This window comes from Sinohyriopsis cumingii, chromosome 10 (genome assembly GCF_028554795.1).
Source record: "Sinohyriopsis cumingii isolate HCF-2022 chromosome 10, ASM2855479v2, whole genome shotgun sequence".
NCBI classification, from domain to species: Eukaryota; Metazoa; Mollusca; class Bivalvia; order Unionida; family Unionidae; genus Sinohyriopsis; species Sinohyriopsis cumingii.
In genome coordinates, this window is record NC_142970.1 from 74,850,201 (window position 1) to 74,869,140 (window position 18,940).

Below are 18,940 nucleotides of genomic sequence, written 5' to 3' on the forward strand. Positions count from 1 at the left end.
TAGCCATACAAATAAAAACATAAATATTATCTTTGAAATTGAAGACGAAACTGATGATATAATTAATCTGATAATTCTATATGCAAAAATTAAACTGTATTTATACATGTACCGGTATGTTTAATATAGGCTGCAAAAATGTTGGTCTCAGTTAAAAAATATTGTTGTTTTTAACTCTAATGTAAAAACAGAGCATTTAAACAAACTGTAAATTGAAATGTTTGACAAACAGTTAATAGAGTAACAAACCTTTATATATATATATATATATATATATATATATATATATATATATATATATATATATGTGTGTGTGTGTATGTGTGTGTGTGTGTATGAATATGTGTACCAATTATCTTGATAACATGGTGGTGATTTCTGTAGATGAATATATATATATATATATATATATATATATATATATATATATATATATATATATATACACACACACACATACACACACACACATGCTCTATTTGTCTTGTAGAAATGTCAATATTTTCCATACACAGAGGATCTCAAATGGGTAACAATTTAATACTGAATTTATGAACGAGTTGAATTAAATTAATATTAAATTATTACCCAATTGAGATTCTTTTTATTGCATAATTTTTATTTCAGTGGAAATTATTCAGACAGAAAGAAGAATGAATAATTGTGTTCATTCTGACAGACAGTGTGCCTTTCATTTGTTCTGCATAAAATATAGTCCCAAACAAAAATATAGTCCCAAACAAAGTTCAACCAGTAAAATTAGATTGCTTTTTCTCACAAACTGTAATCAATGAACAAGTATCCATCCAAATTGACAGAACATTTTATAATGACAAAATCATTTTACAAAACAAAATGATCAATGCATGTGATGTCACATTGTTTGATATGGTATACAGTAGGTCTAGCATAGAGTACATGTTTACCCTAACATGTCACTTTCACAACTAAACATTTAATTGTTGGAATTTTCATGTGAAATAGGATTACTTGATGCAGAAATTCTCCTATTTACTGTAATGTATTTGTGACTATTTGTGACCAGATATTTGCAGTATTTGAGTTGGAAAGATGTAAACAAATTTCTTTTTGAGTCGGATTTGCATCACGTATTTATCGCGTATATGTGCCGTGGTTGGACAAAATTCTGTCAGTCAGGGAGAATTGGTTTATACAGTGTATCTTCATTCTTCTGTGAACAGAGGTGAGTTTATTTACTTCTGTAAGTTAACATTTAATACACGCTTTTATACATAGGGTGGATTCTTTGTTACAGATATATGCCTCCCCCCGCCAACCCCCATGCTATCAAATAAGCAATACTTTTAGTTTTAATTCTTGTTGTTGTTCTTGTCTTGGAGTTTTACATATTTTTTCTTATGATGATATTGTAATACATGACAAAACAAACCCCTGTTGGGGTAAATTGCCCATACTCAGACAGCCAAGATAATTTCTCCTCAATTTCCTTTCTGAGGTTGAGTTGAAAAATGGGCGCCAAATTTTTAATTGAAAACAAAGCATTCTAGAAGGCAGGGTTAAAAATGTTTTCCCAATATCGCAGCCAATCATTAAAGAGAAAATTGTGCAATAACTTCATGGGCTTATTTGGACCAATCAGAATCACATAAAGAGATATGATAACATGTTATAATATCAAAAATATTAAACTGCAAAGTGTACTGGCTATGAGATAAATACTGATATGTTATCTTTAAAATATAAATTAAAAAAATATTTCCTTTTTTATTCCATTATTTTTTTTCATAGCTTCTTTGCTTTCATCTACATTAATGAAATTGTTTTGTCTCAAACTGTATATATTATTTTAGAAACTGTTCAACAGAAATTAAACACATTTCAAAGAAACAATTTTTATGTTAAGAGCTATCAAATTTATACAAAATCAAACACCATCACTAAAAATGGAAAATCCTTCAATTTCTTCTAAAAAAACCCACTCATCTAAATTTGGCCCAAGTTTACATAAAGCATTTGGGCATCAAATATGGCTGCTGATAGTATAATGAGAAAAAATATTTAAAGACATCTTATAAAAGACCATTTGAAAGACTCTGAAAGAAAGTCACCAAATGAGAAAATGACTAAGATTTAAACCAATGGTGAAATTCTGCCATCAAATGTGACTGCTATTACTAAAAGTGGAAAAGCATTCACATAATTTATCTAAAACTGCTGAACACAATTTGACCAGCTTTGACACAAAGTATCTTTGCATGGGAGTCTTTCAATATTGGACAAATGATGCTGATGTGCTTTCAAATATGGATGTAAATACAAAACACTATATAAAGAAACATGAGACAACTGTTTTCTTAACATACCCAATCAACAACACTGGTGTAAATTTCAATCAAAAGCATCCTACAGACCCCAATTTCCTGGCCACCTGCTCATCCATTTGGATAATAGGCAGATAACACACAGGTGAACTATCTCAGGCATATTGTCTTTTTGATTGGCAATGAAACCTGGTGCAGGATGTATGGCAAACAAAAGTTCTGAATGAGTAAAACTCGTATATTGCACATTAATGTTACATATCACAGAAAATGATATATTAAACAAAGTCAGTAAAACATGTCAATTTTTATGTATCAAGAAAATTTTGACAATAAACAAGCAAAGTAAAAGCAAATCTTAAAAGCTAACTTTGTTTTAATTTTTGTATAATAATAATAATAATAATAACAATGATAACAATAATAATAATAATATCAGCTCACTTGATATCTGAAATGGGGATCACACAACAAATAATTATGTACCTATATGTACTGTGGTGCTAAATTATCATTGATAATGCAGACAAAAATTTCACAAAATTGAAAAATACAGAACCTGAATTTAATTGAATCAGTATATAGATTAAAATCTTAATCAAATATATTCTGAATTTAAATTACACTGTAAGAAATTACAATATACTGAGCATCTTCTTTTTATCAAAATGTTAATTAATCCGTTCATCATATAAGCCTCATCAAAGCAGGATGGGAAACTGTCAAGAAGTTTGTGTGTGTTCTATAAAATGTTATCAAGAACACATATTGTAAAACAACTTTACAACAAAAATATAAACAAAAACTTATATATCACACTGAATATGTACTCCTGGTCCTATTGTCTTCATATGGAACAAATGATCATCTCATTATTACTGCACTGCATATTCCCAAAAATCAAAAACCCCAAAATATGAAGAAAGTAAATCATACAGTGCTAGTCATGTATTAAAAATGAGGAATATAGGGAACAAGAATTTTTTTTGAGAAATATAAAGAAAAAAGTATGAAACCCATACCAAAAGAAGAGTGGTTTTTTTTGTCCTTTGGAGAATGGATTAATAGCTGTTACTGTATCTTCATTTCTAAATTGAAGGAACAGTAAGACTTTCTTAACTTTTTCATCGAGACACAAAACATACATACACTTTCAACAATGCATTCAAATGTTCCAACATTATTAATAGACACGGTAAATAAAAAAATGTGAGGCACGTAAGTTCTTGAAGTGTTTATTTAGCAATTTTTCAAAGTCTAAAAGTATATTCTCTCGCTTTCTTTATGTAAATTTGGATTAAATTATTGGTACTGATATCAAATATTTAAATATAAAGAAAACAAAACCAGGAAACTCTTATTTTTTTCATATTTACACTTTTTATCTTAATCACAGAAAGTGAATTATAACAAGAATCTAAGTTCAAAGACTAAAAAAAATTATAATGATTTCCATGCACTTCAGAACTGCAGTCATATATCTTTTAATACTGAAAGGTCAATGATGTCAGCTTGTCATAAGCTACTCTATCACAATTAATTGTAAATAATCATAAGGAATTCCAAGGATCTTTTACAACAGCAAATGTAAAAAATGAAAACCAAATGTTTGCTGCTTGATTTAAATACCATCCAAAATAAATTCCTTGTAAAACTTTGGGAATCTTTTTATTAGACCACTTTGACCAGCTGTCCCAGTTTGATAGGGGGCAGCATGGCATTGGATCTTGATTTTGATAAGTTTGACTTTGATGTCTGTTTTGGCATGTTATCTTTCTTTTGAGATACCATGTCGGCCTGCTTCACAACCACCTCTGGTAATCTTAGGTCTTCTGGATTTTTCTGGAATTGGAAGAAAATGAAATATAGCCATAGAATATGAAAAACTGTAAATTTATTCAAATAAAGTTTAATCTTACAGTCACTTAAACTGTACATTTTTATCTACCCTTGAAAGCAAAACCAGCAGAATTTAAAAAATCACTAGTGTACTATAATTAAAGTATATCTATACCAGTATGCAAGTGACATATCTAAAGCTGTAACTTAGAAAGTATGATAAATTATGCATATTTACTTCTACATATTGTTTTATTGAACAATGATTCTATCAAGTACAAAAACAAATGATGTGCTCATCACCAAAAGATAAGTGAAGTTCCAATTCTGCATGATTGCTTGATTCATTAGAAAATTTTAATATACACTTAACTCACATTTAATCTTCATGATTTAAAAAATAATTCAATTCATACAGTAATTCTAACTTATTTGTTAAAATATTTTTTCCATGAATATTTGAATATTTCCATCAATAATAACAAAAATCTGAACAAATGTTTATTACAACTGTCATTATGCTGACACCAGTAAACATACAAAACATGCCCTGTCAAAGAATTCTATTACACATGCATATTTCATCATGCAAACTGAAACACCTCTCATTCAAAATCAGCATTATTGAGTGATTCATGCAATTTTAAAGTTTTTGGTTTACTTATTAATAACCGAATACAATCTCTAAAGGAATTAAAATGTATAGTTAAGCATATGTTAATTTTTGGTCAACATCATGCAAGTCAAAAATAGGGGACCCCTCTTCATGCCTTTCAACACAAATAAAAATGTTACAGCTGGTTAAGAAGATAGTGTTTATGAATTATGGCTCATTTGTTCTGTGTGTCAAAAACTTTCATCTTTTAATTCCATGCATAACATGTTTGCCAGAGGGCAAGGATCACCTTAAACAAAAGAATCAAAGCTTTAATATTAAGTCAACTAACTTCTAAAGTTTTATTTTAAAAACACTCCTAGTTGAAATCAAATAGTGAGTAGGCATAGACTTTAAACATAGTGGAATTCACAGAAAATTTATCAGGTAGAAAATCTACACATCTATATTTCTGATAATCTATTTTATCAAAATTTTAATTTTGTACAAGTTTTGTACACTTTCTGGTTATTTATTTGTAATCTCTTGTAGTTTGCTAATTTTTGCATTTATTGCCAAATAATGAAACTCTTCTTTTCACTTACACAACCACAGTGGCAAAAGTTATAAAAGTATTTTTACAAATTTCTCATACAGCCGTCCTTCTCTTCAGTAGCCATTAGTTCCGCACTGAAATGCTGGCTATATAAAAATGGGTGGCCACTCCTGAAGGGGGACAAAATGGCAACAAAATATACTATCCAGTTGTATGGGAATTCTGCTGTCTAATAAGGAGTGTCTTCTCTTCTGAGGGACAAAATAGTACAAATATACTGTTTTGCTGTCTCAAGAGATGGTGTCTGAAAAGGGGCAGCCATTTTAAGAGTTGCCTCTCAAGATCTGTGCCGGTGTATTTGGGACAGAAACTATACTGGCACAAGTGATCATGAAAACTGCTCATGGTAATTCATTTCAATAAAAGGCACATACAGTGTGTCTGGCAATTGAAAATTTAAAGTCTTGTTCTACTGCCTTCCAATTCTTGCCTTTAAGGTGCTGATTTACAATAGCATAATGAACTCTGTAGGTTGTAAAATGACGAAAGGAACTTAGTTTCTAAAGAAAGAAACATGATGAATTACGTAATTTAGGAATACTGGAAAAAATCAAGTTTTCTTTCATCTTAAAACACATGTTGTGTAAAAGAAAATTCTAGTTAATAATAGATATTGATTAAAAATGACTAGGAGCCATTTTCTGAACAGAAAATTCTGGAGTTCAGCCTCTTTTCTGATACATGAAATAATCAAACTGGTCAGTATATTTCAGGACAAAATTTTGTGACTAGCTGAAAAATTATTGTGCCAACCAGGAAGGATACTGAAATAGACGAATTTTTAATAACAATGAACACCTCTACACTTAGTTAGAAGCAATGAAATTGTATGCTGAATAGATATAACCATTCTAAAAATACTCATGTTTAATTTCAACTACAGTATCCATAACCTTTTATAAGTAATCATGTTTAACTTGTTCTATAGTAGTCATTGTTTTTATAAGTAATCGTGTTTAACTTGTTCCATAGTAGTCAGTGTTTTTAGAAGTAATCGTGTTTGTTCCATAGTAGTCAGTGTTTTTAGAAGTAATCGTGTTTAACTTGTTCCAAAGTAGTCAGTGTTTTTAGAAGTAATCGTGTTTAACTTGTTCCATAGTAGTCAGTGTTTTTAGAAGTAATCATGTTTAACTTGTTCCATAGTAGTCAGTGTTTTTAGAAGTAATCGTGTTTGTTCCATAGTAGTCAGTGTTTTTAGAAGTAATCGTGTTTAACTTGTTCCATAGTAGTCAGTGTTTTTAGAAGTAATCGTGTTTAACTTGTTCCATAGTAGTCAGTGTTTTTAGAAGTAATCGTGTTTGTTCCATAGTAGTCAGTGTTTTTAGAAGTAATCGTGTTTAACTTGTTCCATAGTAGTCATTGTTTTTAGAAGTAATCGTGTTTAACTTGTTCCATAGTAGTCATTGTTTTTAGAAGTAATCGTGTTTAACTTGTTCCATAGTAGTCAGTGTTTTTATAAGTAATCGTGTTTAACTTTTTCTACTGCAGTCACTGTTTTTATAAGTAATCGTGTTTAACTTGTTCTATAATAGTTACAGTGTTTTTATAAGTAATTGTGTTTAACTTGTTCTAAAGTAGTCACCGTGTTTTTATAAGTAATCATGTTTAACTTGTTCGATAGCAGTGTCTTTATAAGTAATTGTGTTTAACTTGTTCTAAAGTAGTCACAGTGTTTTTATAAGTAATCATGTTTAACTTGTTCGATAGCAGTCAGTGTTTTTATAAGTAATTGTGTTTAACTTGTTCTACTGCAGTCACTGTTTTTATAAGTAATTGTGTTTAACTTGTTCTATAATAGTTACAGTGTTTTTATAAGTAATTGTGTTTAACTTGTTCTAAAGTAGTCACCGTGTTTTTATAAGTAATCATGTTTAACTTGTTCGATAGCAGTGTCTTTATAAGTAATTGTGTTTAACTTGTTCTCTAATAGTTACAGTGTTTTTATAAGTAATTGTGTTTAACTTGTTCTAAAGTAGTCACAGTGTTTTTATAAGTAATCATGTTTAACTTGTTCTATAGTAGTCTGTGTTTTTATAAGTAATTGAGTTTAACTTGCTCTATAGTAGTCACAGTGTTTTTATAAGTAATCATGTTTAACTTGTTCTATACTATTCATGGTATTTTCATTAGTAACCATGGTGAATGTGTTCTATGTATTCATACTGTTTTTACAAGTAATCATGTTTAATTTAGATTCTATAGCCTGTTCTTTTGACTCACATAACTCTCTGCATAATGTAAAGAATTTTTAAAGGTGTGGACATCCAAAATTGTTATATTACTGCGTTTAACATGAAGAAACAAAGATCAGTGCAACCTGTTTGATGCAAGCATGCAAATAATGATCAGGGTGAATGCTGTTTGTTTCGTATAAACATTAAAGCGCTAATCTAATGTATTAGAATGTATTTATTTGCATGTTAGCAATTATAATTATAGATTATATTATTTTGTGCTGTTGGATATTGTGGGCCAGACCAAAATACATTGTGGTAAGCTTGGATGCCACGTATATTTTAAGTGAGACTACAATGTCCAGCAATACAAACACTATAATCTATTTATTATATACCCCATTTGTAAAAAAAAAATTGTATTTTCAAATTCATTTTCAAGAAATTAAAGTGAATAAAAAATCTTTTGAGAAATGTTTTATAATTTTTTGACTGAATTATGTGTTAATATATAGTATGACGTTCCACGTGCATCAAAACAGACCTGCCATAATGTCATGTTTCATAACAGCAAACTTATCGGGCCTAGATGTGCTTAATAGCATCAAAAAAAGTGCTTGACAATGTCCGATATGTATAAAATTACTCATCATAATCTACTTAATTCATTTGTATCAGAAATCAACAGCTGGGTATATAATAATAACCACATTTATATATATCTTCTCATGTATAATGTGCACTCAACTGTAATAGCACAGACCCACATGTCACTGCAAAATGCGCTGGCAGATCAGGATCTTTAATGACTATTTTGTATGACTTAAAGATTTCAAGCAAACAGTGTAGATCCTGATTTGCTGGTGTAGGAAATGGTGACACATCATGGTCTACACTATTTCAAACTGTATAGATCCTGATATGCTGGTGTACCATGTGAGAGATCAAGATCTACACAATAATTTCAGATATTGTAGATACTCATCTACCACTGTATTGCACTGTGACAGATCTAGGTCTAGACTATTTTCAGTCAAATGTATCATATATATGAATAAATATGGTAATGGAAATTGTTCATGTTTACTGACTGGTAACAATCTCCTCCTTGGTTTTAATGGCGGCTGAAATAAAGAATTTCTTTTATGTCAGATTATCTCCACACAAAGCAGCTCAACCAAATAAATATCTACACAAAATTCTTGATTCTGGAGCTTTTTCCCTTTGCCATCACTATGCTCAACATAGCAACAAGTGAGCTAGAACCAGCATCTTAAGGCCATGATTAAAGCATATATATAAGATGTCTGACTTTGACCTCGCTCTGCATGTTCGAAGAATTAAATCTCATCACTTTACAATGATTCATCCTAAGAATGACCGAAAATCCATCAAGGGGTTTAGGAAATGTAAGCAAATAAAAAACATTAACCAAAACCTTAAAGCAAATTATGTGACTGTGAACTAGTGAGCTTGTCAGTCTTATTCTCCTAATGATTCATCTCAAGTACAAAAATATGATCGTAGGATTTAGGAAACATAAGCATATAAAAAAAAAACAGAATCAAAACCTTAACACAATGTTTCTATGACAGTGTCGACCTCTAGGGAAAAGGAGTCATCAAGCATGTCCCACAATAAATTATAGCTTCACAATAATTCATGCCATGTATGATGAGAACCCATCAAAGTTTTTAGGAAATATATACCAATGAAACTTTAAATGAAAACTTTAGCAAACTGTTAATGCCAGTGGCACCAGTAAATGTAAATGCAACAGTAAATGTAGTGACAACTATATAACAGTGAGATGTTTTGATGTGCTTTCTACAGTCCACAAAACAGTGAGTGAACAAATGCTGGTGAAAAGTGATCAATGAATAAATTTACAAACAATCACCTCTTGATCTCATGTCCTGACATAGTTTTTCGGCTAACTCAATATTGTGCAGATATCTTGCTATCTATAATTGCCAGGTATAAATAAAACAAGTAAAAGTTTTAGTTCAATTAAGAATTCACCATTTATTTGTTTTACTTTTGTTGAAATATGAACCCAAAAAATATAGTGCAAGCTGTAAGATCTCCAAAGTGAATCATGCTTATGTTTACACAGTTTCATTGAACCAAAACAGTCAACTGTTCAATCCTTATAACCAAATTTTAAATCTAAGACAAAATATGGTAAAATCTGTTAAAAAGTGTGTTAAATAGGCCATTTGAACCCCGCCAAATCACACATTAATAAATGAAGAATCAATATTCATAATTTGCATGTGATGAATAGTTCAGCAACAGTAAAGGACAGCTTCCATTGTTTTCAAGGGTGAGGATAGTAAGGTCCAAACATTAAAATTCCACAACTTATTTATTTCAACAGGAACAACAACTGAAAAGAATGATAACTTCTTTTTAAAAATTCTATGGTCCCCATATGGAAATATGGCTATAAACCTAAAAGTAACAGCTTGTTTAATATCTGGGTGAAATCAACCATTCAGTCCTGTTTGAATAACCCATGCATCTTGGCCTTACTAGATGTAACCTTTTTAATATGTGGTAGTCAAAATGTAATTGGTAATGTGTGATTGCTAATATTTAAAAGTCAGAATATAATCTGGAAGAACATTTGGCATGTCAGGTCATGCTTACTCTCACTCAACGTTCCTTGTAAGCGAATGGTAGATGTGCGCGCTGCATTGTGCAAGCATTATGGTGACTTGAGTATCAATGCTGGATTGAATATTTGGTAATTTTGATTTGTTACTGATTATCAAAATTTTGTATTGGAACCAAGTTTCAGGATGACTCTTACAAAGTTAAATTTATTTTGGGGTTTTGCTTGGTTTTACATTCACAGCATTAGTTCTTGTAAACAGAAACCTTGATACGATCACCTTACCCTCAAGTTTGATGTAAACAAACATTACATCAATGTAGTTTGCAAATATTTTACACAAAATTATTTGTGAATGTTGGTAAAGTAGCACCATTGGGTAAGACTCAGTGATTTAAATTGTTTTTAATGTTCATACAGGTATGAATAAAAAAAATTAAAAAGGGCCTGGTCAATAAGATTGCTGGAAATTGTAATGAAAGAAAAAAAAAAAAGAATCATTAGGGAATGTTTATATTGTTTTATCATAATTTCATCACATAATTTACAACTGCTTTTCTTTAACAAGTCAAACTTTTTTAAAAAGAAAATACTTTTGTCTTGTCTGTTCTGTCTTTTAGTGAGCTAAGTAAAATCATTAACACTGAGGTTAACCTAGTTTGTGGATAGACATTCAAATAGATGGATGTGCACATGGAATGTAGTAACATTGATGGATATCACAAAATGTATTCTCAAATGTGGGAAATGTTGGTAACATTGCTAGATGCCTTCCTATACTGCAATTTCAAACTCCAATACTTAAATTCTCTCAGCTTTTCAAAATGTTATTCACAATTTATTGTATTATTTCTCTGATAAGGGTCATTGTACATAATAAGATGGCATAATGTTTTCTGGACTGGTGGATAATATAACTTCTTTGGTACTAATCCTCATCTAATGAGAATGTAATCTAAGACTTACTCCAAAGGTTAAGCTAAAATATATATTCTTTCAGAGAAGTTGAGATTTGAATTAATGAAACACATCTGCAAACCCAAATAAATACAAGTTCAAAATATTTTTCTTTTAGATTGGACAAAAACCCTGACAAAATAGCATAATGGTAATAATGAACAAGGTCATATACGTATGCATACAAACATGCATACCAAATATAATTTATCTACCCCAACATGGCTAAACTTAATTGTCCTAACAATGCATTTGTCCACAAAGTCTATGTCTAAAAAGTTTATAAATGTGTAAAGAAAAAAAAAAAAGATGACCAAAGCAACCTGAAAATATTGCTGCAATGGTCTGATAACCTAACCTGGAGATTTGCTTCCATGGTAAAGTGTGTAAAATTTCATGGTTATAATTTTAATAGTATTTGTGCTCTAATGCTTAAACAGATTCCAGATGGATGTGTAGACGGACAGACAAACATAACAAAGACTTTAACTTTCACTTCTTTTGCAACAGAATACTATATGGAGATATCATTTTACATCTCTTACATGTTTTAGCCTTGAAACTAGATAGAAAGTAATTGCAAAAAGTATTTCATCTAAACAAAGATTTTTGGATTCAGAATTCTGGATGCTCATTCCTGTTAATGGCATGCATGTGCAGTACCCAGCAATTTCATAAAAATCCCATTTCCCATTTTCTCATGCTGCTAGATCGACAGTTTGTGCAATTCTGTACAATGGCATTCCACAATCCTATGTCAATGCTGACAATACATGATTGTACCTTGGCATTCCACAACCATAAGCTAATGCTGACGATACATGATTGTACCTTGGCATTTCACAACCGTAAACTAATGCTGATGATACATGATTGTACCTTGGCATTCCACAACCGTAAGTTAATGCTGATGATACATAATTGTACCTTGGCATTCCACAACCATAAGCTAATGCTGACGATACATGATTGTACCTTGGCATTCCACAACCGTAAGCTAATGCTGACGATACATGATTGTACCGTGGCATTCCACAACCGTAAGCTAATGCTGATGATACATGATTGTACCTTGGCATTCCACAACCATAAGCTAATGCTGAGGATACATGATTGTACCTTGGCATTCCACAACCATAAGCTAACGCTGATGATACATGATTGTACCTTGGCATTCCACAACCGTAAGCTAATGCTAATAATACAATATATTCTTTATACACCTATCAATTTTCTACCCCTAGAATTTTACTAAGAAATCCCAAAAGTAGGAAAATGATACTGTAATTTTCTGACTCTGTGGTACAATAATCTCAAACTCTCTAGGCTGGAACTGCTTCTCCATATTTTATCAAATAGCTATAAATTTCCTACCCCAAAATAAGCCAGAATTTAACTGTAAAATCCCAGAAGTAGGAAAATGATACTATCGTTTTCTGATTCTGTATTACCATACTCTCAAATGATGCTGGAACTACTTCTTCCCCACTGTTTCCTGGTTACAGATGAACATGTTTGAATAACTATGCTATAACTTCACCTAACATACAAATGGAAATGAGTAACATTCTTGTTTATAAATCTGAATCATCAAGTTCCAATAATTTGTTCAACAATCCCACTGAAAATAACTAAAAAAAATGCTGTCAATCCAATGCCAAATCATGATCAGAGCCTCTCATTATGTCCCACCATAAACAGTTCCAGTGCTATCAGCCGAGTTTCACATAGAAACTTTTCTAGTTATTCGGCCGTTGATATCTTCTGACATGCAAAATTTGACAACTGCATAAGATATATATATGATGTCCCCATACATCAAAGAACTCATGTTAGAGTATTAACAGTGACAGTATGAGTGACTGTTGTTGTTGCCTATGCTTCATACAAAAAACTGCTGTTCCTGTGCATATCTGCTGTTTAAAAAAAAAAATGAAAATTTCATTTATGGTTTAAGATGAAGTTTGTGTCAGAAAGGTTAAAATGCTAAGCAATTTCCTTTTATTCAGTTACATTTGGGATTTTATTAATTTACCAGAAAACTGATAGATATATAACAAAAAAATCATTATCATAGTAATCTGATCCTGAATGCCGGATCACATCTTTTTGTCATCAGAAATTCAAGATCATGACTTGACACTTCACGTCTCATAATGATCCTGATTTTCTGATGCTGACAAGTTGACATGATCTAGCAACTAAGACTGCATCAATGTGATAACAGTATAGATGTACCTTGGTATTCCACAACCCTAAGCTAATGCTGATGAAACATGATCAAATGTTAATGAAGTTATTTGTTGATGGTCTTGATTTTGCTGATGTGTAATGATGCCTCTGAAAATGATTGGCAAAGAAAATTAATGTATCATGAATGGCAAAACATTATTTTAGGAAGTGAAAAAACAGAGCTCGATATTTATTTGTAAAAAGCTGCATACAAATATCTCAGATTCAGTTTAAAATATAAAAATTTCAAAAACTGTTTTAATGATATAAGAATCTAATCATGTCGATTGCATATGTATAGAAACATGCCTATCAACTTTAATCTGTCTACTGCAAGCAGTTTTTATTTATCTGTGTTCACAATGTTTCTGTCACAGTCTGAAAACATGCTAAGTTGTATCTGTGGTTATTCTGAATTGTGCTCAGAGAGACTGCAAGTGAAATATGCCCAATTTTATCTTTCTCACGTACACAGATACTTTCTGATAAACAAACAAACAAAAAATTTTGTGAATCAATATATCTTCCTTACTTATCATAAATGATAATATTAGTGGCATAATAAAACAGACCAGTAAATAAACTTGTCACTGCACAGGCCTCAACTCAGCTCCCACGAACGCAATAATGTGATGTGATGGATGGGCACAAAATGCATTATATGTCCTCCTGCAAAAATGTGGTCAGAATATAAACCTATCTTAAAAGCAAGGGAGAATAAATCATTAACTTTTGATAAAAGTTTCTTGCAAATATATATGACGCTACTTACTGAAGTGTAGAAGTGAAGCTGTTTCTTCACTAGTTTGTAGTACTTGCAGTAGTTATCATGATCTTTTTTCATATTAGTTAGATTCGTCCTTGACTCTTTCTCTGGTGGTGGGGGTAAGGGATGCTCCCATTCATAGTTCTTTGAGTGAGACTGAGTTGTCTGCCCTTGTCCCATTAAATGAGGCAAGAAGAAACTCAGATCCTCCACTGAGGGTCGAAATCTTGAGAAAAGAAAAGGACACATAGAAGATAAAGTTTTTATCATTTAGTTCATATTTAACATTGTAACTGGTGAGAGATACGCAATGCCAAACTGAAGCCTTAACTCAAATACTTGATGATTTCAATATATTCAATGCAACCAAAATAAAGTTACAGTGGAACCCCGCTATAACGCGATGATCGGGGTCCATAAAATCGGATCGCGTTAAAAGCGGGGTCGCGTTAATGCGGGGTTTTACAATATTTAACTTTTTTTCCGAGAACATATACGTGTATACATGTACAATGATCAAAAGTCGGCTTATCATCAGATGAATATTAACTGGAATGCATTAATTAAGATATATTCAAAATAATCGATGGCTAATATATTTATAGGTTATTACTGTGCATTAAAAACATTTACTAATTTTTATTTCTTTGAACGATAATACAGATTGACCGATAATACCAGACTATCGCTATATCATGAAAAGTGTATCAACACCGTATGCTACCGTGCCGTCGTGGCATGCAGTTCATCCATAATGGATGTAATTTCATTGAAAATTGTACAGATTTAAAATATTCAATAATTTTGTAATAGTCTGAATTCGTCGTGTAAAATACAGGATGAACAAAATATTGAAACCATTTACTTGCCGTCTGATATCGTACGGTCATTGCATGCAGCTATTCCCGGGTCTACATACGGTGTCTGTACAAATTTCATACCGCTAAAATTTTATCATATGCGACAACTGCAAGAATAATTAACAATCAACGCATGATTTCAGCGTGCAAATAACTTTTATTTCAGATTTTGTGAACATCAAAAGAAACATGTGAAAACTGCTAAATTAATCGTTGCGCAAAGTGCAAAGTCAGTGTGGTTCCAAATTTAAATTTCATCATTTCTTGAAAAATATATCCAATGACGTTTGCTTCTTTGCCGCGAACTGTTGGGTTCTAGCAAAGTCAAGAATGTTTCTTAATTGAAGGACTTTGACGCTGTCAACATCTCGTGTTTCCAGCCACCTTAAACTTGCTTCTAAATGTACTACTGCTTCAGACACTTTTGGTGGGGGAGTTGGGGTGCCATCATCATCGTTATCATTATCGTCACTGGTTTCAGGTTCTGATTGTGCAGCTTCAATCTTCCTGCTGACATTTGTAAAAATTTCGTCATCTGATATGTGTTCGTATATAGGGCACATATCATCTACTGAATGCCAGTTAAGGATATCATGATGACTGTGCTCGTATTTTTTGAGTGCTTCTTCTGCTAAACGTACGTCGTCTTCAGTGAATCCTGTAAATTCAAGCTCATCGTCACTATCATTTTGTGTCGAGGGCGTAAAAGCTGGCCCAAGACCCTTTATCCAGCATCGTTCAATGCAGCGTGCAGTGATAGCATCCCAGGCTTTACCTCCAAGGTGACATACTTCTTTTAAGTTGAGTAATGCCAATGATGTGTCGACGGATGCGTTATTATCTGCTACCATTCCCTTTATCATTTCACGGCGATAATTTTGTTTAAATACGGAAATTATGCCTTGGTCAAGTGGCTGGATTTCTGACGTAGTGTTTTTCGGGAGGTACGAAACTTTGATCTTGCCATCACTGCTGACAAGATTTTCCGCTGGGGGGTGGGCAGGGCAATTATCCAGCAGGAGGAGAGCTTTTTCCTCCAGCTTGAGTTTTCGTAAATGAGCCCGAACATCTGGAACGAATGTTTTGTGAAACCAGTCGTTAAATATGGAGCTATTCATCCAAGCATTCTTGCTGTTAGTGTACTGAAATGGAAGTGCCTTCATATTTACATGATGAAAACATCTGGGAGCTTTCGATTTTCCAATCATCAGAGGTCTGACTTTGTGGCTGCCAGACTTGTTAACACAAAATAAGAGAGTCACTCTGTCCTTCCTCTTCTTGAAACCTTCTCGTTTGTGACTGTCAGTCTTGGTTGCAAGGGTGCGATCGGGTAACATTTTATAACATAAACCAGTCTCATCGCAGTTGTAAACTTGGTCGGCTGTGTAGCAACCGTCCTCCAGCAACTTTTTAAGCCCAATCGGGTAGGAATTGGCAGCCTCTTTGTCAGCGGAGCGGATTTCCCCAGACACAAGAACTTGGCTGATAGCGTGCCTTTTCTTGAATCTGTCTAGCCAGCCATTACTCGCCTTAAATTTGGAATCATCTCCATTGATATGGCGATCAAATTTCTCTGCTTGGGCTTTCAGAATTGGGCCAGAAATTGGAACACCTTCTGAGCGAGCTTGTACAAACCATTGGTACAAAGCTGAATCTAGGACATTGTCATTAGCTAACTTAACCCTTTTACGCTGTAAACCAGTTTCCTCTTCAAGAATGTTGGGTAGACTACGGAGCTTTCCTTCATCTGTTTTCCACCCTCGCAAAGTGGACTCGCTGATTCCTAGATCTCTGGCAAGCTGAGTTTGTTGTTTGCCCTTCTTTAGTTGATCTAGGGCATACAGTTTCTCTTTAGCAGAAAACGACTTGCGTTTTTGAACTTGCTTTTCCATAACAGTAAAATATTTTTTATATAAGCAAACAACGTACACAGATAAAGCTCGATAACTCAGTAATGAAGGCCTGCAATGGTTATGAATCACTTTTTATATAAAACAAAATTAAGCTGAACGGATGTACAATTTCATACCCTTTTAATTTACAGATAATAAAGTGGATATTATTTACTTTCAACTGTTTGTTGTTTGATCACACCGCCAAGCACAGCATACATGTTGGCGGCTTTCGTCCTTTGATGTTTATTAAATTGTGCGACTCTTGTATCAACCACAGCTTTGTCTGCTGCTTGGCTGTGATTGCAGTTAAATAAGAAGCCCATGTCGGCTATTGTTTGAGCAACGACTGTATACAGAATTCATGGAAGACAATCACAAAGACGATTTACTGGCTTTACTCATGGATCCGTAATAAGTAACACTTCCGATAATGTTTACTTCGGCTTAACAATTCAAAAACCTAATGAAACCAGTTTTCTCTTCTAGAGTAGAATACGGAGCTTCACCACAACCTGTTCAAATTGATAAATTTCAGAAGCCAAGCGTTGTACACACTATTTCTCGTACGTTATATATATCGTATTATTTTAGAATTCATACATGATCACTTCTCCAAAATCACTTAAAGAACCTGGATAAATTGTTAAGTTCCGATCGTTTATTATTAAAAGTCATACGCGAATTCTTCCACCAAATTATAATAAATGTTTTACACACTATTTCTCGTACGTTAAACAAATATTTTCACGGTCCGATAAAAATACACGTAAATGAATTTCAAATTTCAGGAACCATGCCACGATCATATTATTTTAAAAGTCACAACTAATCTCATGCCCAAAATGAAATTAATTTCTTGTTTTGTTTTTTTTACTTTTCTCCAAATTTTTTTTCTCCATGTGTGAATGAATATACGAAATTTCGGGAGCCATGCTACGACCGCGTTATATCCGAATTCGCGTTATGGCGGGGCGCGTTATAGCGGGGTTCCACTGTATTAATATAATGGTATACAGATAAACAGTATTCCCATGGTACCTCTTCCTCTTGCAAATGTATGAATAAGGTAATTAATGTATGATTCACATGCAAACAAATGAACGTTATTAATGTAATGGTATACAGATAAACAGTATTCCCATGGTACCTCTTCCTCTTGCAAATGTATGAATAAGGTAATTAATGTATGACTCGCATGCAAACAAATGAGAGTTATTAATGTAATGGTATACAGATAAACAGTATTCCCATGGTACCTCTTCCTCTTGCAAATGTATGAATAAGGTAATTAATGTATGACTCACATGCAAACAAATGAGAGTTATTAATGTAATGGTATACAGATAAACAGTATTCCCATGGTACCTCTTCCTCTTGCAAATGTATGAATAAGGTAATTAATGTATGACTCACATGCAAACAAATGAAAGTATTAATGTAATGGTATACAGATAAACAGTTTTCCCACCCACCTATTTCTCTTGCAAATGTATAAATCAGGTAATGAATGATTGTTTCATGTATGGTTTAATATAATTTGAGCAGAAAAACTGCATACTACACAGACCCAGATCTGCTGTTGCATAATGCATGAGTAGATCTGTGTCTATACAGTTTCTTAGGAGTTATCGGTAGAAGAAACAACAGAGACTCTCCTGATCTGCCAGTGCATTATGTAATGGCAGAATAGGTCTATTTTATTTTTTAGTTGGACATATGATAACTCCTTGACATAGACTTCCTCGACAAGGTGCTAACCCTAGCAAGGATTTATTGTCCTCATTTTCTGCTTTGCCGTTCTTAGATAAGGCTAAAATAAATTTCAGTTTTGATGAACAATACTTCAAGCATAGTACAAACCTATGGAAATTCTCTTTTGCATTAGAAACCTGGTGCTGGCCATGCCGATGTGAGTTTCGAGGGAGAACTGGAGGGGATGGGGGAATACTGACAGTTGGCTGGAAGTTAGGAACGCCAGTGGTCCACTGCATCTGTATTATTCCAAAATTGCTCAGACCAGCATCCCTGGAAAAATAAAACAAAAAATTTAAAGAAATTTAATGAAGTGGAGGAGAAAAGTAAATTT

General features: G+C 32.6%; 1 protein-coding gene across 1 annotated transcript in view; it reads right to left on the reverse strand.

The window, feature by feature from the left end:
• Window positions 1-3,524: 3,524 nt before the first annotated feature.
• The window catches only part of LOC149790401 (uncharacterized), a 263,333-nt gene continuing 247,917 nt past the window's right edge, over window positions 3,525-18,940 (reverse strand). The window contains exons 40-43 of the mRNA XM_089972455.1: window positions 18,715-18,879; window positions 14,106-14,325; window positions 8,619-8,651; window positions 3,525-4,145 (exon numbers count right to left, since the gene is read on the reverse strand). Of these exons, the coding sequence (XP_089828581.1) occupies window positions 3,975-4,145; window positions 8,619-8,651; window positions 14,106-14,325; window positions 18,715-18,879 (589 nt within the window). The 3' untranslated portion in view covers window positions 3,525-3,974. The remainder of the gene's footprint in view (window positions 4,146-8,618; window positions 8,652-14,105; window positions 14,326-18,714; window positions 18,880-18,940) is intronic.